The sequence below is a fragment of the Engystomops pustulosus genome, chromosome 6 (assembly GCF_040894005.1).
Source record: "Engystomops pustulosus chromosome 6, aEngPut4.maternal, whole genome shotgun sequence".
Classification (NCBI taxonomy): Eukaryota; Metazoa; Chordata; class Amphibia; order Anura; family Leptodactylidae; genus Engystomops; species Engystomops pustulosus.
In genome coordinates this window covers 45229937-45252768 of record NC_092416.1, presented here as the reverse complement: position 1 = coordinate 45252768, position 22832 = coordinate 45229937, and the positions used below count along the sequence as shown (strand labels likewise).

Below are 22832 nucleotides of genomic sequence, written 5' to 3'. Positions count from 1 at the left end.
CCTGCGAGCCCCCAGTAGTATATAGCCAGCCAGCCCCCTGTAGTATATAGCCTTTTTTCAGCATTTTTTTGTGCTGAAAAACTCAGCTTATACGGTACTTTAGTCACCTAGAGCAGAGGTCCCCAACCACCGGTCCGCGGACCAGGACCGGGCCGTTTGAGTTAATCAGCCGGTCCGTGGCGCCGCTGACAGCTAGCCCCGCGGCCCTGCGCCTGGTCAGAGCTCACTCTGTGTGGATTTATAATGTTTTCTGCCATAGCCGTGACAGCTCGCAGCTCCCGGCAGAGAACATTATGCAGGACGGGGTGGGGCGGGTGGGTGCAGGAAAACAAGCCCAGTGCTCCCACTGATTCAGGGAAACAAGCCTGGTGCTCCCACTCATTCTGAACCTATGGTAAGTTGAATCACATTCTCATTATAAATGTCATAATTATATGATAAGTATGCACTAAGCTCCACCCCTCCATAACCCCACCCCATATGACCAAAGCCCCGCCCCCACCCCCACCGGACCATGGAAAACTGGTCTAGCTTAAAGCCGGTCCCTGGTGCAAAAAAGGTTGGGGACCTCTGACCTAGAGTGCAAGAGGGCTATGTTTCGGCTCCTAGACAGGAAAGTACACCCACATTTTTGTACTGAATTGTTGGTATTCTGACATTTTATTATATATATATAGTACTAGGAATAAACAATGAAAAGGCAGCACACAAAGAAAAAAATGTTGAAAAAAAAACGTTGTTTTTTTAATCCATAATAGGCCGTCATTTTTTCTTTGTGTGCTCCCTTTTCATCGTTTATTACTTAGAGGATCTTTTTTGCCTAGATCCATGTATGGCCCAATGCAGGCCCAATGTCGTCCATGAAGATTAAATTAAACCTTTGGTGTTCAAGCAGAAGCACAATGACTGGATAATCTATGTTATTCACATAGTATGGGCTTGTCACTTGCTACACTAGATCATGACCACAAGATGATAATAGTGTCTGATTCTTAGCACACTCTTTGGCATCTCTATCTTTGGTGACAATCAGCTCATCATGCATCAACTTTCATTAGTTAACAACACTGAGGCCCATTGGTCCCTCATCCAGCATAGATGCTCCCTGGCTCATACAAGACCATAGTGGTGTGGTCAGGTACCCTTGTCGATAAGCACGCAGACAGCACTGATTTAAATGGTTTCATATTGTCTAACGTGACACTTGGATGCCTCTCACCTCCCTTAAATTAGTTGTGTGGAATTCATTATCTGGTTCCAGAAGTCATTGTTCTAAATGAAGTGGCCATCAGTGTGGAATGTGACCAAAAGACTTCAATACCTTTACCTACATGTCAATTCTGAATGAAACAAGAAATTTATTATGAGATTCATGGATCAAACACCTGTTGTTACTTTTGCCATTAAGCTTTTTGGTAGAGCAAGTAATGAAATATTGAACAATTGAATTTTCACCCACAAGCCAAATATCCCTAACTCCACTCTGAGAAAGCTGCATGGGGGCACTGGAGAGAAGGCAGACATGGGGCACATTTACTTACCCGTTCCGTTGACGACACCGATCCAGAATGTCGGACAAGGATTCGGAGCTGCCGCGATTCACTTTTCCTGCATGTGTCGCTTCCCCGCTGAGGTCTGCCGGAGTTCACCATCTTCTTCCAGGTGCATGTGAGTGCTGATCTTGCAACACAATTTGATTTTTAAATTCCGCGGGTTGTCCGATGGCCACGCCCCCCGATTTGTCTTGCATGAAAGCCGGCGCCAATGGGCCACAATCTGATCACATACGCCGAAAACCTGGGGCAATTCAGCGCAAAACTGAAAGATTTGGGAAACCCGACGGAAAGGCGTCCGACAGACCCTTAATAAATGTGCCCCATGGTGTTGCATATAAAGAATAGAGGCAGCTGCTTCTATTGGCCCAGAATTTATCACGTGACCCCCTAGGATGCTGCCACTAGGTCTTGGCTCAAACATTGACAACTGTCACAATCATAGTACAGATTTTCACTGTAACTCTCCAACCAATTAAGTAAACAAACTAGATTTAAAAAAAAAAAAAAAAAAGATGTACTCCTTTCTGTGTGTTTTGCCTCATTATTGAGACATGGGCAATAAAAAAGTAAAAAAGGGTAAAAACTATGAAAAAAGATAAATAAATGCCTCAACCAAAATAACACAAATATTAATACGTGTTGCAGGGTAATGCTATATTATGTGTTTAAAAAACTATAAGCTTTACAATTCTTAAAAAATATAAAATTCTTATGGTTTCACAACAGAACAGCAAAGATCACAATGTCAGTACTATAGACTAGGAAATAAGAAATGCTCATTTTAAGTGAGTGGAAGTGTAATGCTGCTGGTAGATTCGGCACCATCACTACTGTATGCATGCCTGCAGTGCAGATACAAAGTGCCCTTCTTCACTATTCTTCCTCCCAATGCAGTCCCTCGAGCCCTGGGATCTAAGCCAACATATTCAGAAAAGGCTTCACTTGCATCGACGGCATTGTTGCATGTGCACCTTTAACAGGCAGATCACGTTGTGCTCCCGATTATCCATTAACCTGATTTGAGCCGCATTTCCTGGAGGCGGCGTTTTTGCTATAGTTTTCCCCTAAGAGATATATATTAAGGAAAGAGAAGTGGAAAGGAATCAGATACAGTAGGAGGGAGGACAGAGTCACCACTGCCACCCCTTTGTGCTTATCAGCAATTCAGATTGCATGCAAATCCCCCCCAGCCCTTGTGAAGAAGACCTTACATTGCTCCCTTTGCAGAGTAGCACTAATATCTCCTCCCTCTCTCCCCCACCCCCTCCTCCTGAGTGGGTTTGTCTTTCCTCTCTAAGTGGAAAGGTTTTCCTTGCTGTTACAGCGGCAGAGCCAGGGGAAACCCTTGTATCAGTGCACATTTTGGTGAGCTGCCCTCACCTTCTCCTCCTCCTCTGGTCTCCTTTGCCTTGGATGCGCCCTTCTTCCCTCTGGACATGGGGAGAAGGTGGAGGGCTTCAGCCATGCCTGTGTGGACTTTATCAGTACTGGTGGCTGTGCTTCTGGGGAACAGCCAAGGACATTGTCCTGAGAGAGAGTTGGAAAAGAGAGAAGAGGAGGCAAATATTGTTCTCACCGGGACAGTGGAGGAGATTCTAAATGTGGACCCTGTGCATCACACCTACTCGTGCAAGGTAAAAATGGGCTACCGTCTAGCACTAGGGGTCAGTGGGTGGGAGGCGATGGAACTTCCCAAAACTAGTTAAATCGGTTCATTGAGCGATTAGATTACTGGCATCACTACAGCCATTTGGTAACCATAGTGCCAATTGTCTGTGACAGCAGCCACATTAACTGATTAAATAAGGGCACATGGTTACCCATCCTTCCACATGCCGAACAGTTGCATTGCCATTGGCCAAGGTTACAGCACAATAAATCATATTTTATTAAATATTCTATAGATTCTAAAAGTTTGTATCCTAAATGTACTATGCCGGGAAATCATTTTCTCTGTAGAGATAGTTAATCACTTGTTGCTTTGTGTTACAGTGTTAGGTCTGATACGAAATGACTCCATCCTCATCGCACTGCCGTCCTGCTGGCATATTTTAATACCGCAGTGATGAGGTTCTATATAATGTAAAGGTCTTCCAATGTAATGTATAATGAAGTGTGTTTTACACTGTGTTTACACCTGGCAGACACAGGTTTAATTACATTGTAGCCTAAGGCTAAGACGGAATGGCATTTCATGACAATGTGGCACTAGGATCATGTCCCCCCAGTCATGGGAACATTGGGTGAACTGAAAGTTTCCTTTGACCTGTTGGCCCTTTCATTGACATCAATAGTTACTTAACAAGAAAAAAAAAGTTTAGTTGAGCAGGTGGGTACAGTTGACAAGGTATATTACAAAGGGAAAGATGATAAATTTCAAGTTGTAAATGTCATCTAAAGCCAACAATAGGTTTATTCAGAGTGAAGGTATGCGGCATTAGTATGAGCATGGTCAGATGATGCACATATCATACTGTAGAGTATTGACCACCTGTACTATACATGATGATGCAGATATATTTTGTTATAGTTTTATAACAACCAAACTCTGTCACTCAAAGGTGGCCTCACGTTCTTGCCGCTCCTTCCAGACATATTTATATTTAACCCTCTGACACCCAGCTGAGAGTTTTCCATTCATTGAAGATAATATTACATAATTAAGTTGTTCCGTGCCTCTTTAATAGCGTTTATGAGCTCTCCAAGCACTTGAAAGCAGCATGAACATGTGTTTTAGTTGTGATTCTGCAAAGAAGTGTGTAATTTTGATATTTTTAGCCAACTGGGCATTTAAGTAAAGGATTTCTGTCCATCAAATCTTTCCACCATGCAGCCTGCAGTCTGTTATTAAGGTTTCAGAAGTATACATAGAAGTGCCCATTTTGTAAATACACCTATTTCAGAGGCTTTGTATTTGGAACACTTGCAGTTACTGAATTCCCAGGCTGGCCTCAGGCTGCCTCTTTCCCTTCTTATTCAAGTTTTAAAACTGTAGTTGAGATTCTTCATCAGTTCAGAACTCATGTCTGAAAGATTACAGCGGACTTAACCCATTGCAGCATGGAAAGAATGTGTCTGTGCATGCATGCCATTTCGAAGATTTTAGAAGCTAGAAAGATTTATTACTTTGCAAACAAGTTTCTTCTTGTCACTAATGCGGGACAAATCAATAGGAAATCTAAAGGGATTTAATGGCTGCTGAGTATCCTAATGAGTCCCAGGATAGGGAACAAATTAGACCAGAATTAAGGGTTTTGGCTGTCATCAAGTTTTTCAAAGAAGAAAAGCAAAGGCGTTAACTAAAGAAATCTTTGAAGTGGTATATCTGGTATATTGAATCTCATGTCTGATGTAAATTGCTTTGAAAGTAGACCTCCCTCCTAACCACCCCCATGGACCCCTGTAGTATATGAAGTTATTTGAAGTCACGTAAAGCTTTTTAAAGTTAGGAAATTGTGTATTTTCAGATACAGATTATTGTATTCAACACATTTAAAGTGGCTTTCTCATAATTTAGAATGTCATAAAGTAGTGTTTAAGTATATAGCCATCAGAATATCGGCCTCCAGCACTGGTTAGGTTGTGCAACTAGTTGCAATTTTAGAATTACTGTTGGTTTCATTGGAATTGTGTCCGTTATGTTAGTGGGCATTTTGTTCTGCTTCTTTCATGCAAATAGGTTGCAGTCTGGGGCCTAAAAATTAATATCAGGATACCATTACAATAAATGCTTTTTGCTTATGTATGGGGCCTGTTTAGACTTGATGTTATGGTCCACAGCATGATTAGAAGAACCACTTTGTGAATGTCCACCAATGTTATCTTTTTACATGTCTCAGTGAAGTATAAGAAAAATAACTAACTGGCAATACTCTAACTACTGAGTCGGCCAGGACCTGCTGACCATCTTATGTATATGGGGACCTTCCCTGCCCTCCTTTAATGGTGAGGAGCTATCTCATGTGCCTTATAGGAAAGTGTTTTATTGAGGAACACGTTAGACGATCACTTATAACTTTATAACTTAAAATCTTTGGGTGGACAAAAGCAAATGTGAAATTAAACTCATTTTGATCACCCAAGAAAAATTATCTTTACAGAGCAGTGTTGTATGGTTTATGATGGTTACTGGGATGAAGGCAGCCTAGCTTATGCAGATATCCATAGCCAGTGTATTTTACACTTACTCGTATATCAGTATTTGCAGCATGGTACATCAGTTATCCCAGTCCTATGTACAATTATAGTGGGTCTGGTTTGTATATTACTGTGGCAGTGTGTGGTCAGTATACTGCATTGTTGTATCTGAGTGGTTAACATACAACATTTACTAAGCAGATACTTGACATTCCAGAGTTAAGAGAGTGGAAGTGAAAGAAAATTGAGAGTAAAGACAATGATAAATGCAATGCTGACTAAAGGTTAATAGACTGAATGAAGCAGATTGCCTTAATGGTAACCATACTTAAAGGTAGGCAGCTGTAGGGTTTTGATGCAGTATATCTTGGTCTATGGCCTTGTCAGTTCACTTCCTTACACCTGCGAGTCAGTTTATTCTGAAAGAAACTGATATTAGGAAAAGGAGGAAAAGTTTACGTAAGAGGTCATCAAAGGAGTTTTTCCTCATCGTAAAGTGATGGCAGATAACAAATATTTACTATTACTTCATGGTTCAACCAATGGGACCCCTAGTGATGATAAGAACAAAGATGGAGAAAAACTAATTAAGAACGGCATCTTATAACGTACGCCAGTACCACTCAACCTGAGCTGTGCTGCAGTTGCTGTCACAGTGGGAAATTAATGACATGTCTCTCAAGAATCTGCATTGCTCACTAGTTTTTCTGATATCAATGATCGTGAAAGCCAAAATGCAGGCTAAGATTCTGAATTTGGTGCTCTCCATTTTCAAGATTTGAAAATTCGGAATAAAATGGACCACATTTTTAATGGGCCAAAAAGTTGAGATTTACTTAAAAATTGATTTTAGATGCAAGCAGTCAAATACCCTTCTATGCACACTGAGACTTCTGGTGAAGCAATGAAGCTTTATTGTAAATCCATGTTCCCTTGTCAACCTTACATTTTTAAAGTCCACGTGTCACAAAGACCAAAAATAATTTTGGAGGAGTTATACTTCCAGAATATACCAGTTGCGACCTATAGAACCTATCTGGCACATAACCTGGGGACTGCCTATATATACCTTGTCCTGTATACATATCACCCATATCACATACTTTCTATTTTTAGTACGCATGAAATAACTTTAACATCTCTTTGACATCTACTATAGCATCTTTGTAAGGAATTGGGTTATATGGTTTAAGGATGAGATTTACTTAAAATTAAGCTCTAATTTTGTATGCCGTTTTGCTTTATTTGGATGAATGCATTTTGCATGCCAATCTTACCCCCTGGCGGAGACTATAGTACATATAGAGGATCAGAGTGTTCACGCCACTCCACCCGCCTGACCTACTCTCCGCCTCATACCGCCTAACATGGCGTTCAGGGCAGGAGAGGCTTGGTGCTTGATGTATGCCAAGACAAAACGGGCAGAAAAGGCATAATAAAACTGGACCATTCTGTTTCTAGAACTGGGGGCAACAGGTAAGTAATGCATGTGGGCAATTATCAAAGGAGATTGTTTTTGCTGTAAAGAATATATTAGATCATGTTCTCTGACTTCATCCTAGGTGAACAGGTGGGTAGAGGCCAAACACATTGTGGTACCTATTATCACAGGTATACACGGTGGCACAGTGTTTGCCAGCATTTGGGTACATAAATTTCCTGCACTTTTTTGTCATTAAGTTCTTTTACATTAAAATATAATACAAGTGAATTAGGTTTTTGTGTAAAATATTTGAGTGTACTTTTAGATTCAGTGTATAGGCAGTAAAGTCTGCGTTGGCTGGTGCTCATTCGCATTGGTGCGGTTACGCTAGAAACTATTTCTCCTTTCACTAGCTGTATATTGATTATTAGGAAAACATCCCTGTTTATACAGAACATTGGACTGTCAATAATCTTGAATCTTTTATGCTGTATAAAAGATGCAATTAGCTGTGAAATGAATTTGCTCATTTCACAACATCACACACCACAATCACACAATCCAATTATCAAGTATGAGAATTTCTAGGAACCTTTCAGTGTAAGAAGACATTGTCTATTATTTGTGGATTTCATGCTACAGAATATGTTGGCTTTATGGATATAGCTACAGGTGCTGACAGAGCCATGGTCCCCATTTATTGGAATCCTAGTGCTGATTTTGATGCCTAAGAGAATGAAGTGTTATATATATGCAGCCTGTCATTTTGTATCCCCAATAGAATTTTTTTGGGGCACTGCCCAGGATTTCTTTATAACAAGGTGTCAAGAGAGTAGATAAAAAAACTTTAGCTTCAGGCCACTGTATTCTTATAGCCAGTTTCTGAGAACACGATGAGTAAGCTCCTGTTTATTCCTTGTTAAATAAACTTTTACCAAACCTGTACCTTATGGCTATATGTGCAGTGAAAGAAAAAACCTCATACAGAGCATTGTGTGCAAATATTCATCATAAAGAGCATGTCCCTTAAAGCATCTCTCTATATTATCTTACACAAATAGCCTAGAGAACAGGACTGACCAAAATCCAGCACATTTATGAAAGGAAAGCTAATAATTGCATATATATGCCAACCACGGTGATTTACATAGAAATAATCATGCATGTTTAGCTCCTGGCATTTTAATATATTTGTTTTAAAAAAAACATATCCTGGATTTTCAACTTGATATTATAGGTATGTATTTTGCCTGCCATTCACTATATAGTGATGCTCAATGGGGGCACTCATTATTGACTTTCAGGTGGAAAATTTGTGTTTTTTTCCTCCTTGCTGCACCTGTTACACCGTTTTTATTAAGTGCCGTGTCACAATATTGGTGGTTTTCTGACACTCGTGAAATTTTTCTTTTTTTGGGTGCACAATTTGTGCATAGCTTGGGAATGTGACACTTTTCCTGAACATCTTGTTTTCCGGCACATTTTTTGCAAAATTTTTGGTGCACAGCTGCAAAAAGCTGGTCTAGAGAGTTCTATTTCACCTTCATGAATGTGGAGACAGTTCTAAAAATTTTCTGTCCTGTGCCAATTCATTCACCCCTTGAGTCATAATCTTACATGACATTAAAAATTCCAGCACGCTTTGTGCGCCAAAAACACAGACCCTGCGCACCAATTGATAATTGCCCCACATTATGTTAAGAAGGAGAATAATAAAAACAAGAGAAGAATCACAAACATACATCTCTAAAAGCACTATTTGAGATTTTGCTGTAATAAATTGACCTATTGAATATGCCACCATGCAAGACCACCGCTACCATCCTTTCTCTAGTACTTTAAATTCTGGAAGCCTGAACATCCTTTGCTTTATTTACACGAGTGCTGGAGTCAGACACTAGGGGGGGGGGGATTTATTAACGCACCTGCGCCTCAATTCTGGTGGTTTTGCGAATTTATGCCATGGTTTTACAAAAAAAGGCTTTAAAAATGATGTAAATAAGTCTGAGGGGCTCCAGGCTCCATAGGTTTAATGGAGCCTGGAGCCCCTCAGGCTCATTTGCATAACTTTTTAAAGCTTTTTCTTTTTTTTAAACAAGGGCATAGGAAGCTTAAAGAAGAGCAGATCCTGCCAGAGGGGCTGCACACCAGTATGCTTGGTTAAAATCATCATTCATCCTGGTGGTAGATTTCCTTTTGCCACATTCAATGACCATACTTCCCGCTTAGTAGCTCCAAAATGCAGACATGATATGGTGTCATGGGTGTTTGGCTGTATTACAAGGAAATTGGATTGCAATATAAGTAATTGTGCACAAAGACTTGTGTAAACAGCAATGGTGGACGCATTCCTGGATAAGGAATGAATGAGAGTGGCCCGATAGGAAAATTCCATACAACCATCTTTACAGCTAATTCTCAACAGGAGCAATCCAAATTTCCTATAGCAAATAAGCTGAGCACTGAAGATGTTAAGGCCATTATTTCTGTTTTGTTATGGTACAATATTGTCTGTAAAATGTTCAAGGTCTCACAACAAAACTACTAAAGTGTTTTTCAGTGAACGGTTGTTCCCTCATCATGGAGGTCATTTATACCAAGCCGGCATAGTACAAAACACTGTTTACAGAGTGCAAACATTAGCTCAGTGATGTATTCAATAGGATTGTCACATCTTCCAACATTTATGAAGAAAATTAATGCCCCCCTTCTCCATTTGGAAAAAAAACACTGTGTTCTGCCTGTATGTGCTCCATTTGTTTGTTAAGTCTTTAAAGTTACAAAAAAATCTGAACATTTGTCTCAAGTTAGAAATGTTGGCATGTCAGCTTTCTGAATCTGGGTTTATTTGCATATGTTGATGTAAGATACTTACGGCCATGTCTTAGTAATGCTCATTCATCATTTATTCAACTTCTTTCAGATAATGCACTTATATATTTTCATATGTCCATTCAATTCCCAATCCTTTAGTTAATAAAAAATCAGATAGATATTCAGCTGTAAATTGTGGACATTAATTTCAACCATATTTATTGGACTGAATACCGCCATAGGCCCAAGACCCTCTCTAAAGCAATTATATAGTCAATCACTGCCTCTTTTTGTCCCATATAAGAAACGTTGTGCCAGAATGGAACCACATGCAGATGTTGTCAGTGTGGGTACATGCATGTTAAAGAGAGTCTACCAGCTATTTTGACAACACAAACCTGCAGACAGTATTAGTCAATTGTTTAAGAATACCTTTGTATATGTTGTATAATCTTCAGAAAAATCTTAATTTCAGGATTGTAGCTGAACTTGATGCACTGTTGTATGAAATCTCTTTACTGAACACAGAATTCTAAGAGTTGTAACAGGCTTCCGGTTACGTATGACAGCAGAGAGGTGGGGCTGTGGAGTAGTTTGAATGCAAACATCAAAAACAAAGAAGTAATAGAGGACTCTCCCAGTGCTCGAAGTCCGGCTACAATTCTGGAATATAAATAGCCTTTTCTCATTCCTACTGCTACTAACAACAAGCACAGAGCTGGTCAAAACTGCAGTAGTCTTACTTTAAGACTACCTGCACACGAACATTGCAAAAGTATGTTCAACCAAACATACCTTGAGAATGCTGTAGCTACACTGATGCAGAATCATATCTTGTGTAATCCTTGTGCTGAGTGGTTATGCTTAAAAAAACAGTTATAAAATTCAGGACCTTGGGAAAGCTGGATCCACACTACACAAAAGCTTTCTGAACAGCCAAGACAGGACTAATCAACCTGAGCTGGATCACTCACACACAGCAGCTGGGGGATGGTTCAGCGATTGATTATTCTGCCTGGCAAGGAGAACAGTAATTACATCCTCCTCTGAGCAGTGCATAACTAATGTGAAAGTAAAAGGGCTTAACCAGGTAGAGATGCAACAAGTCTTCATTATCATAATTTTATAATTGATTTTTCAGCAAACCACTCAGCACAGGGATTAAACAAGATATTTATCTGCATCATTGTAGCTACAGCATTCTCAATGTATGTTTGGTTGATAATGCATCAAATCAAATGGTAGATTTCCTTTAAAATAGCAGCAGGGGAAACTGAGCCATTAAAAATGAATTGCAGCCGTGCACTGTTTGTTGAAAAAAACATATTGCACATGATTCTCATGTATATCCACCCTTAGTCCCAGAGTGTTGGTTGCAGTGCAATTCTGTGTTAGGCCAGAGTCTTTTGGTATATCCAATGCAACCTGCGGGGAAGGGTGAACATCAAGCACTGGTGCATAATGTGTCAGCGCTTGATAAATTCCCCTACGGTTTCCTAATATCAATCTGCTCTATTATTTGAATTTTGAGTTGTTAAACTGATTACCATTTGAACTGAAATGGTAATTTATTTAATAATGTACTTTATTATGGTGGCAAGACCTTTGTTCGTGATTCATAATGACTAAAGATGACTAAAGTTGCTGGTAAAAATTCAAAGGCTACTGAATGATTCCATATACTGGATGCCTGACTATGTTTTTCATAAGTTTTTTTTTAAACCTAATTATTAATTAGGAACAATTTGAAAGTTTTACATTTTTTTTCTATTGTTGAGCTTTATTATTTATGGAGTATTTTATGCCCATTATCTGACACCTCTTAATTATTATTCTGTCAGTATTCTCTGTGAATCTAACTCCAAGTATTACTTTATAAATAAGAAATATCTAGAGCCTCAGAGGACAGAGCTTCACAATCCTGTGTCCTTGGCCTAGAAAGGAGGGAAGGCCAAATATATATATAACTACAATTACTGGATCATAATCTTAATATATGGGGTGTTTAACCTTAACCCTAATTGTCCATGCCCTTTAAAATGAGGTAGTAACATTTTTGATCTGTACCAATGGTTGTGGAGTTCTTGTAGTTAAAGGGAACCTACCACCACGAATCTACCTATAAAGGTAGATCGGGTGGTAGGTGGATGTAAGGGACGTGAGGAGAGCTCTTTTTAGAGCTAATCCTCACGTCCCCGCTAACTTTTGGGAAACTTTATTAACCTAATATGTAAATTTAGTTATGCGGCTACTGGGGCGTGGAGTAGCCGGGCACGAGGCTACACAGCGCGGCTACTCCACGCCCCGGTAGCCACATTACTCCTCCTACCCTGTTGTGTGCGGCGCGCAGCTCCTCGTAGCTGCGCGCCCTCTTCTGACAAGCCGGCTACTGCGCATGCGCAGTAGCTCTGGCCTCGGAGCTGGGACTGCTCAGCCATCATATCGGACGAGGGCGCGCAGCTACGAGGAGCTGCGCGCCGGACACAACAGGGTAGGAGGAGTAATGTGGCTACTGGGGCGTGGAGTAGCCGCGCTGTGTAGCCTCGTGCCGGCTACTCCACGCCCCAGTAGCCGCATAACTAAATTTACATATTAGGTTAATAAAGTTTCCCAAAAGTTAGCGGGGACGTGAGGATTAGCTCTAAAAAGAGCTCTCCTCACGTCCCTTACATCCACCTACCACCCGATCTACCTTTATAGGTAGATTCGTGGTGGTAGGTTCTCTTTAAGTTTACTTTATCACAACTTTTTGTTCATATCTGCATTTGAAGCTTCCATTATTATGCTCAAATATAGTAGCAGAACAATGAAAGTAATAAAAGTGTTGAAGAAGCACCAATGCAAACAAAATAATCCCTAATCACAGTAAAATGGTCTTTTGGGGTTCCATTCAATTGTCCAGCATATAGGACCAAGTTACAAATGGAACCTCCAATAGGGATGTAAACCTAGTCTACATTCTTTAAATTATGGTACTCTTCTTAATTCTTTAAACCTGCCCTCAATTTGTGCAGTTTTTATTTAGTTTGTTTTAGTTTTGTGATGTCCTCTTGATTTTGCCTTTGTTGAGTTGTATTTAGACAAAAATCTAATATTAAGGTTATTTCCTCTTCATAAATTCTAAATGAGTACTTAAAGGATTTTGTGTTTAGTAAGTAAACAAGTCAGGAAGAAAAATAAAAAATGCTTCCTAGCACTTTCTATATGATTGTAAAACAAAAATTGCAAAGTATATGTTCTACGTCATGTTCACCAGCAGCCTTTCCCAGAGTATTCCTTGGGTATGGTTCCATGCACCATAGGAAGTTTCTACAGGTTCATATTTTGCCCTGTTAAACCTGTTGGATTTAGTTTTTTAAGAAAAGCTAGATTTGACATACAAACAAAGAACACAAAAAAGAAGGCATACAAACAAAATTTAAGAAAATAAGGCCTAAAACATTTCTTTTCCTTATCTAACTCATTGATCTAACTTATATTATTAAGAATCCATAATGTGCTACCATAGTTGTCTAGTAGCAACCTTACTTTATTGTGAAGGCGGACAGTTTTGTTGCATGCATGTTGTTATTTAGTACACTTCAAGATTTTATTTATTCAAAGAAGTTATATTATTGTTCAACATAAGCACTGTATGAGGTCTGTAGTGAAAATATAAGCTCTATATACTGGAAAATCTTAGTGATATAGTACAACCTACTACTATAACTGTTATTTTGTAAGAGAGTACTTTATAAATAAAATGCTGTTGACATAACATGTAATAATTCATCTCCCTTTCCCCCTTCAGATAAGGGTATGGCGATATTTAAAAGGCCGAGAAATTGTAACAAATGAGATCCTACTGGATGGAGGAAATAAAGTGATGGTTGGAGGATTTGGAGATCCCAGTATTTGTGACAATCAAGTGTCCACTGGAGATACAAGGATATTCTTTGTAAACCCTGCACCCCGATACATGTGGCCCCTTCACCGCAATGAACTAATGTTAAATTCCAGTTTGATGAGGATAACACTGAGAAACCTGGAAGAAGTGGAATCTTGCGTAGAAGGTTGGTGCCTACATTTGTTCGTATCTGATCTCACAAAATGAGCACTTGTCTAGAAAATTATGGACACCAAAACCAGATGACATCTTTTATTGATCAAAATGCACATTGCTGAAAATAGTTGATGTATAATATGTCCATTATTTTAATATTTTTGTTTACCCTTTTATTTTTATAACATCAACATACTTTGTGCATTTAGATCTTCTTTAGAAAAAGATGTCCCCTATTCCTTTAGCCTTTGGAGTGGAATGCAAAGGTCATTCCAAAGGTTAAGCTTTTATAGTTCAACACATTATGGATTAATGAAGAATATTTTAGCTGGAAACCATCCTGTGGGTTATATATAAACACAATTTTGACTTTGATAATTTCCTTTACAAAACATATACCGGTAGTTTCCCCATTTAATTCTATCCTCTGTTCTTCATAATTTTTTGTTATAAAGATACATGTCTTATTTACACTGGTGTTCAATTGTGAAAAAAAGGCTATGATCTCATACACTACAAAGTCTCTCATATCTCTATGCAGCATGCAGCAATGTTTTGGCACTACACGCACTGAGCCATACTCATGGTCTTTCTAGATTTTGTCCAAATTATAGCAATATTTCTGTCTCTTTGTGCAGTGATGTTAGTTTTCCATTTTTGTCTATAGAAATTCCTTTAGCAGCCTCCATGTCAGTTTCTGTTGAAACCATTAATACCTACAAATGGAACAACAATACTGAGACTCCTTTTCTTAATTTTTATGGTTATCTATCCCTCTTGTATTCCTCTTGTAAATGTGTTTTATCCACAGAATGTTTCATACAGTGTCAGATTAAGATCATGCCATGTTGGCAGCAGGAATGGTAACACCTAGTTATCAATAGCCCTACAGATACCAGAGGCTCTAAAAAAATGTTCATTTTTACTAAAAGATACATGTCAGGAAGAAAACATGCCTATGTTAAGACATGCTCTTTTAAAGCACAACTGTAATAGCTCTTGAGATGTAGAACAACTTCTTGTAGCCTGGCTCTTGCAGTAGGTCCTTTCCTGGTTTTGCTGGTTTCTCTTATGAACTGTACATTTGAAGATACAGACTAAAAGAGGGCTGCCTCTCCCTGCTCACAGAGGAAGGTCAGGGGGGACATGTGACAGTGTTCGCCGTGTGTGTAGCAGACTTGAATGTGTTCAGTGCAGTGGATACAGATGTCTCCTATGTAGAATAATGAGATACAAGATCTCCCATGTTCCCTGTCAATCCCTCCATCCCGATTTGCGTTTCAGAACTTTGCACCTCATGTCCCCCCCCCCCCCCAATATGTTCTTGGCATATTACAAAGTAGCTATTTACCCTTATTGCTCATGCAGCATAGGCTATACACTTTATGTTACATGTATATTACATGTTGCCTGCTCATCGTGTGATGAAAGCTGCCTGGCTAGTCACTATACACATCCTGTATGTGCACTGTGGATTTACTTCTAGGAATCTCACTGGATTTGCTGCTAAATTGTTTAATGAGAGAACACAATGTATCATGGGTACTGTGGGCAGAGAGAATTGGTCTCTGTTTCAGGGCAGATACAGGAAAAGGTTAGTCTTTACCCACTTCACCAATGCCGAGAAAGATTTTTTTCAGATACTTTCAAAACAGAAAATGCTTTAACTTTGGAAAGAAAAGCATGAGCCACACAATATGGGCTTTGTTCTGTTTGTTTGTTTTTTTTACGGGGGAATCACATATTAGAATTTGGTAAAATAATTATAACGTTGGAGCTACACTTTAAGAAAGTAGTTTTGATATGGCTGAAGGTTAATATAAAACTATTGGTGCTTTCCAGTTGTTTGGGTTTGGATGTGGGGCTGAATCACTGGTCTTCTGCTGACCTAGTAATGCCTTTGTCCATACTAGTTTACACTGATAAGGGTTTCCTTCATCAAATGTTTCAGTGAATCAGCTCTGTGACTCAAATATGTAGAGTCACCTCCTTAGAACTTTGAACTTTATTTTGGTGTATCTTTATGTGATGATAGAACTGGTAACTGAGTTATTGTAAACTTTGAAGAAATTCCCCCTATGTTTGTTATGAATGGAACAAAGAATTGCTTTGGATACAGTGGACTTTACATGAAAGAGTCTTTCCTGTGTTAGATGTAAGTCCACTTAGCATTTCCTGCTGCTTTAATGTTAATTATATCTATGCAAAATGCCTTAAAGTGGTCATTCTTTGATTTTTTTTGTGTCCTCCTAAAGATCACCATCATCATTGGAGGCATTTTTTTAAATCACTTAAATTTGATTTAAAGGGCTTTGTATGTGATTCTAAATACACGAATGTTTACTTTAAGAGACGGCACCACTGTTGTCTATGAGCTGTGTCTAGTTTTGTAACTTAGTGCTAACTCAAGGACATAATCAACAATCTCTAGAAGAAATCATCAATGTTTTTCTATGGATATAAAACTACTGGAACTTGCAAAGGCAGTAGTCAAAAATCCTGACCCTATAAAATTCAGAGGTCTAAAAACCAGATGGCTTCAGCTGTGAGGGCTCTTCTTCTAAACGCTTCAACTAAGAAGATAATTGGGCAGGGAGTTGTCTATTAGGGGCAGTTCATTCTTTCTCCATGATTTCTCTACTGGGAACAATTCTACTACCAAGAGTGTCAAGGAGGCTAAATGGCAAATCTCTTCATTAGCTCTCTTAGCCATCAGCACGTGGAAGATCACTGCAAAACATTTTTATCAGTGGTTGTATTCCCAGGAGAAAATTAACACTCTGTGGTGCCAAAGAATATGTAAACAATAGGCATATTGTAATGAAGGTCAAATTCAGAACCTCTGTCATTAAAAAATTACATTGATCTATCTGTCATACATGAAAACTAATGAATCCTTATCTGTTATAAAAAAAAAAAAGAGATCTAATTACTATTTTCTGCCAATGACTGAGTAATGCCAATCAATATATGCCTAGAAATTTATTTTACAAAAGAGGGATCTGTTTCTTGACAGAATCGCTAACTATTACGAACAAAGCTGCAATACTCAACACATTTGCTACTAAATTTAAGAGTAAACACTTGCCTCATTGTCCCAACCCCTTCAAACAACTGATTGGTACGACCCACTAATAGGATATTGACGGCCTATATTAAGCAAAAAGTTTTGAATATTGTAATCCTATGGAACCATTTTAGATCCTAGTTTTCCCTACACATTCCACCGCACAGTAGTTATGCTACAGGTATCTTAGAACAGGGAGGTTGAAGTATTGCCTGCCTCAAAAGAGGGTACCTTTGCTATAAATGGCATTGAGGGACCTTGTTGAAGATTGGGTCCTAGGAACATCAAGTTGTGATTTCCTTTCCTGCAACCTCAAGGTTTACTTCCCTAAGCTTGAAGCATAGTCTCTATCAAAAGATGCCTTCACATAAACGTGTGCAGCCCATGGAAACAGGCCTGTTTGTCAGCCTGATCCCAAGGACAAGGCACCTTGTGCAGAATGGAAGTCCTTGCAATAAGAATCAAAATTTGATACAAGAACTTCTTCTGGCAGAACGGCATTACCGGTAATGTAGTAACTGTTACAGTGATGGGGCTGTGGTTCTGTTTGCACATGGCAAGTGTTTGCATCATATTTCAGTATAATGCAAGGACTACTGTCTGGTGCAAGGTGTGCAGTCCACCGGCAGACATACTGACCCATTTCCACCGGCTGCACATGATACTGGAAAGGCAGTCATAAGCTGTGTTTTCATGAACATTGTTTCATTCCTGATCTTGAAGGATGATGGGACAGTATTTATACATAGAGCCAACTTTGTGTTCAAGCTTCAATTTTTCAATAATAACAAACGATTTGTCATTGTCAACTTGCTCCCAGTCTTCCTTTTACACCTCTCAGACTAGTAGGTTTATAGCAGAATAATTACTCAAGCAGCCACAAAGCCATAATATTCACAGCTTGGTGATGATAAAAGCATGGGAATTGTGGGGGTAGAGCGTGCTAAATCTATTAAAACACCATATTATTTGAATTATCCAAACCTTGGATCTCCTTGATATCTCTGCTAGAATGCTGAAATCCATACATCTAAGCCAGCTGTGAGGTATGAGTGTAGCTTTAGGATTATTATAGTTATTTCTTTAGTCTAGTAGTGTTATAACCTCTCTTATAAAACGTATATATATATTAAAATAAATTATACATAATCTGTTGGCTTCATGTGTGAATTGTTACCACATGTCTTGGGAACATAGGCTATGAACTGCAACTGCATGTTCCTACTCTTCTCCACCTCCTTGTTAACCTCTTTGCTTCTGAATTTGTAACATACACAGGACCGATTAAGATTGCTAACGGGCAAATGTTTGGTGAGGCTATTTCTCCTTTATTGTCTTATTTAGGACAATTTCCCATTTCTAATTGTAAGGCCCGTTCCACATTACCATGAACTCGCATCACACTCGCAACGCATGCTGCTCAGATCGCACGGCCTGAACACTGCAAACCGGCACTGAACTCAGCATGTCAATTCACTCCCCTTTTGCAGTGTTTGGGCCGTGTGATCCAAGCAGCATGCATTGCGAGTGATCATTGTAATATCCAGTTTGTAACTAGGGGTCGTCTGTAACTCAGGTGTTCTTAAGTCGGGACTCGGGACCGTCTGTGTATATATATATATATTTCATAAGTGAAATTACTTCTGGCTGAATGTGTTAACTTTAGAGACATGGCTAAGATAGTTGTTGAGCAAGGCATCTGTCTGTGATAATGTTAGCTTTCAGTGATGGCCTTCAATCCCCTAGAAACCCATACACATCACTTTGTCATTGATTTTCTTTGCCTTTAGGGTAGTGACATTATTAGACAGGGTTTTATTTCTCCTTTTACAAATGAAGGTAATAACTGGGATGAGCTGTGGTAGAGGCTAAGTGACAAAGCGAGGATGAGTTCTTTGACATTTAAATGTTGGCGTCTCTTTTGGATTAAGTAAAAACAGTTTTATGATGTGTAGTGCAGTATACAAAAACATAGTATAGAATGTTTTGAAATAAAGTATATTATAATGCATATTCATGTTGTATAATATAACGTAATATACAGCGTAGAACAGTATAATATCAAATTCTAATATCTTTCAAGTGTGTATTGTTCCAAATCTTAATAATGTGTATGGAACAAATAACTGGCATAATGAAACTATATATAATGTCAGTGATAATTCAATAGTTCATAATAGTAAACTATAGTAAAATAAAATATAAAATAATTTGTTTTCCACTATTTCATCTCAATTGACATCTTAACATATACTTTAATGGCCTTAGTTAAATCTCTGAAGATAAATTATTTGTTTTTCCATTTTGTGGCAACAGGTTAAAAATGTCTTCTAAATTAAATGATTAATTTAACAGAAGCAGTTAATTGCTTAATTTCCTTTTATAGCTATTAGTTAACTGGACTGAATGTCTAGGCTACAAAGCAATTTACAATTTCCTTTGTAGCCCAATTAATAACAATTAAGGTGATAAGAACATACTAGTACGAGGTTCGATGGATCTTATCATAGGTAAAATTTATCAGCTACCCACAGGATAAGGGCTCTTTCACATTGGCGTTGTTTTTCACGCCATTGGTTCGCTGATTTCTACGGATGTCTCACAAAGCCATTGATTTCTATGGGTGTTTTCACATTGGCTTCTATTTTTACTGATCCATTGTCCAAGAAAAAGTCATTAAACCTGTCCTATTTTTTTCTCTGATGCGTATCACGGAAGGCAATAGAAGTCTATGGGTTCTCCAAAAACTGATAAAACATCATTTTTTTCACAGATGAGGCTGAAAAAATAGATGTTATGTTTTCAAAGAAATGTTAAATCTTCAGTTTTTTTTTTGTGGACACAGAAACAAAATGGATGTATCATGAAGACAAAACGGAAGAAAATCGGAGACACAGTGGAGACAAAACGGAAACGGATGCTCAACTGAAGCTGAACATTAATGCCAATGTGAAAGAGCCCTTAGTGTGTTATTGTCGGAGATTCAATTGGTGGGACTCTCATTGTTCCTGAGAGTCCTCTTTTCTTCTAGTTGAAAGAACCAAAAGGTGAGAGGTTTTGGTTATGGAAAGGAAATCAATAATGGAACAATCTCCCGAAAATAATATTGAAAGGTGTCACTAAGGGCTCTTTCACATTGGCCTTAGATTCAGTTGCGCATCCGTTGTGCCTTAGTTTTTTCCTCCGTTTTATCTCCTTGACCACACCTAGTTTTTCAGCCTCATAAGTGAAAAAAATAATGATGTTTTATCCGTTTTTTATGTGGACCCATAGCGGCACATGTGTCATAAGTCTGACTTTATCCGCCTGTTTTTTGAGACTTTCCTTGAATATTCCGCTGGATAGACGTTTCTTAGCAGGTGTTCCTTATTGATACAAGTGGAATTTGGAATAAAAGTCTCCAGAAGTCGCAATTTCTACGCCTTGTCAGGGGCAGTCTTCGATTTGCGCCAAAATACAACTTTTTTCCAACTTTTTAAAAAAGTTGCAACTTTCACATCTGGATTCAGGTGATCAATCAGGAAACACTACAGAAAACTAGACATTGGTGAACTTTGAAAGGCATCAGTTTTAGGTGCAAAAAAGTCACAAATGAGCACAAACACCATGAAAAATCTCAAAAATTTAATAAAAAAGGCAAGACAAAAGTTTGATACACATGCCCCATAGACTTAAAAAGGACATGTTTCACAATTTTTTTAAAGGACAACAGATCAGTGAATTACAATCCAATGAAAACAATGGCTTTGTGAGGCATCCGTGGAAATCACTGAACCTCAATATGAAAAGAGCCCTAAAAGTCCCTTCTTGTAGGTTCATTAAAATATATTCAGCTGGTAGCTGTGTAGTGGTATGTAGTTAGACAGATGACAAGGTGGCAAGTTCCACTGGAACTCTAAACCATATTGGTCTTCTCTCAGCTTTCCCATTCACAATATATATTAATAGGGACAAGATGTATTTTGTAAATTTGATGCATAAATTCCTCTTGTGTGTGGTGTACTGTGCAGCCTACCCCTCATTCCAGCTGTGCCTCTCAGTACACAATTTTACTTTGCTGATCCTTATGTTATTTTAGTTAATGTCACCTTTTTCTTATCAAAGCTTATTTTGAATATGTGTAGGTTTTATATCCAGTCATATTTTTTATATGTATGTGGTTTTTAGATCTCTTTCTTCTCATTTAAATGTAATCTGGGTTTATGTTTACTATAATTGCTTCCTAGCACATTAGATTGGCACTTGAGGCGTATTTAATGGAAGCCAAGACATTAATGGATCAGAAAGCCTTTAGTCTACAGGACTGGAGTTTTATTGGAGCAATGGGTAGTGACAGAGACTGCATGCTGTATAGTTTAATGCATTACCTGTGGTGTACTTAAGGCTCTGCCGCAGTCTCAATAGCAATCACTCCATGTAGAGACGCAAATCCAACTCTTAGAGAGCACCAACAGAGATCCAAATATAGGTTAACATGGCTCTGATTTTGCATAGATTCATGCTGCAGGCATTCTCTTTTTATATGGCTATAACTGTACATTTACTTAAAGGATTATTAATGCTGTTTAACTGGAACTACTTTATAGGAAACATGATCTGTTATAGTTGAGAAGTAATAGAATAAGAGAAAACAGATGGGATGGTAAAGATACAACCTTGGGAAATCAAGACTTATGATTCCATATGGGACATCACTTAGCCTGTATAGTGATATTTTTCTTTTTTTAGTTTCACTTCGCAACATTGCAGCTATTTAACCAATTAAACAATGTGCAAAATGTCAAAATGGGTGGAAAACTATTTGCTAGTGTTAGAAAAGAATTTCACTATATCTTTTTTTTAATATGGCCATGAATTGAGCAAAAATCGCCATAAAGTTATAAATGCCTCTAACAGACACCTATTGGAACAAATACATATACCATGCTGTAAACATTTTAAAAAATATGTTTATGATATTAACCCCTTCCCGACATGTGACGTAATAGTACGTCACATGTCGGGTCCCGGTACATGGAGAGGGCTCGCGGGCCGAGCCCTCTCCATAGCCGGTAAGTCTTTGCTGCATATCGCACCGGGTGTTTTACCGCTGATCGCCGACGGCAAAGGTGCCGGCGGCTTAAAAAAGACGGCGGCGCGCAGGCACCGTCATCTTTCCGTTGATCGCCGCTCCCCGTGACGTCATTGGGGAGCGGCAATCCATCGCCATGGTAGCTTCGGGTCTCATGAAGACCCGAAGCTACTTCGGGTTAACCCATTCATTACAATGCGCTGTCAACACATTGTAATGTATGAGTAGTAAAATCCACATATACTGCCATACTGTAGTATGGCAGTATATGATAGGATCGTACAGACACCCTAGGGTTAAAGTACCCTAGGGAGTCTGAAAAATAGTAAAAATAAAAATAAAAAAAAGTTAAAATAAAAAAATTATAATAAAAAAACATAAAAATTCAAATCACCCTCCTTTCCCTAGAACTGATATAAATATAAATAAACAGTAAAAATCATAAACATATTAGGTATCACCGCGTCCAAAAATGCCCGATCTATCAAAATATGATAACGGTTTTTCACTGCGATTAACCCCGTAACGGAAAATCGCGCCCAAAGTCAAAAATGGCACTTTTTTGCCATTTAAAAAAAATATAAAAATAAAAAGTGATCACAAGGTAGTACAGTCCTAAAAATGATAACTTTGTAAACGTCATCAAAATCCGCAAAAAATTACACCTCCCACAGCTCCATACACTAAAGTATGAAAAAGTTATTAGCGCCAGAAGATGGCAA

General features: G+C 38.6%; 1 protein-coding gene across 14 annotated transcripts in view; it reads left to right on the top strand.

The window, feature by feature from the left end:
* Positions 1–2692: 2692 nt before the first annotated feature.
* AGRN (agrin) overlaps positions 2693–22832 on the top strand; it is a 334557-nt gene continuing 314417 nt past the window's right edge. For 8 of the 14 annotated variants that reach the window (XM_072155904.1, XM_072155895.1, XM_072155893.1 and 5 more), the window contains exons 1-2: positions 2694–3190; positions 13721–13982. In XM_072155904.1, coding sequence (XP_072012005.1) covers positions 2993–3190; positions 13721–13982 — 460 coding nt within the window. In that variant the 5' untranslated portion in view covers positions 2694–2992. Of the gene's footprint in view, positions 3191–13720; positions 13983–22832 lie in introns of all 14 variants that reach the window. The other 6 variants (XM_072155899.1, XM_072155898.1, XM_072155897.1 and 3 more) reach the window with 3 other exon arrangements.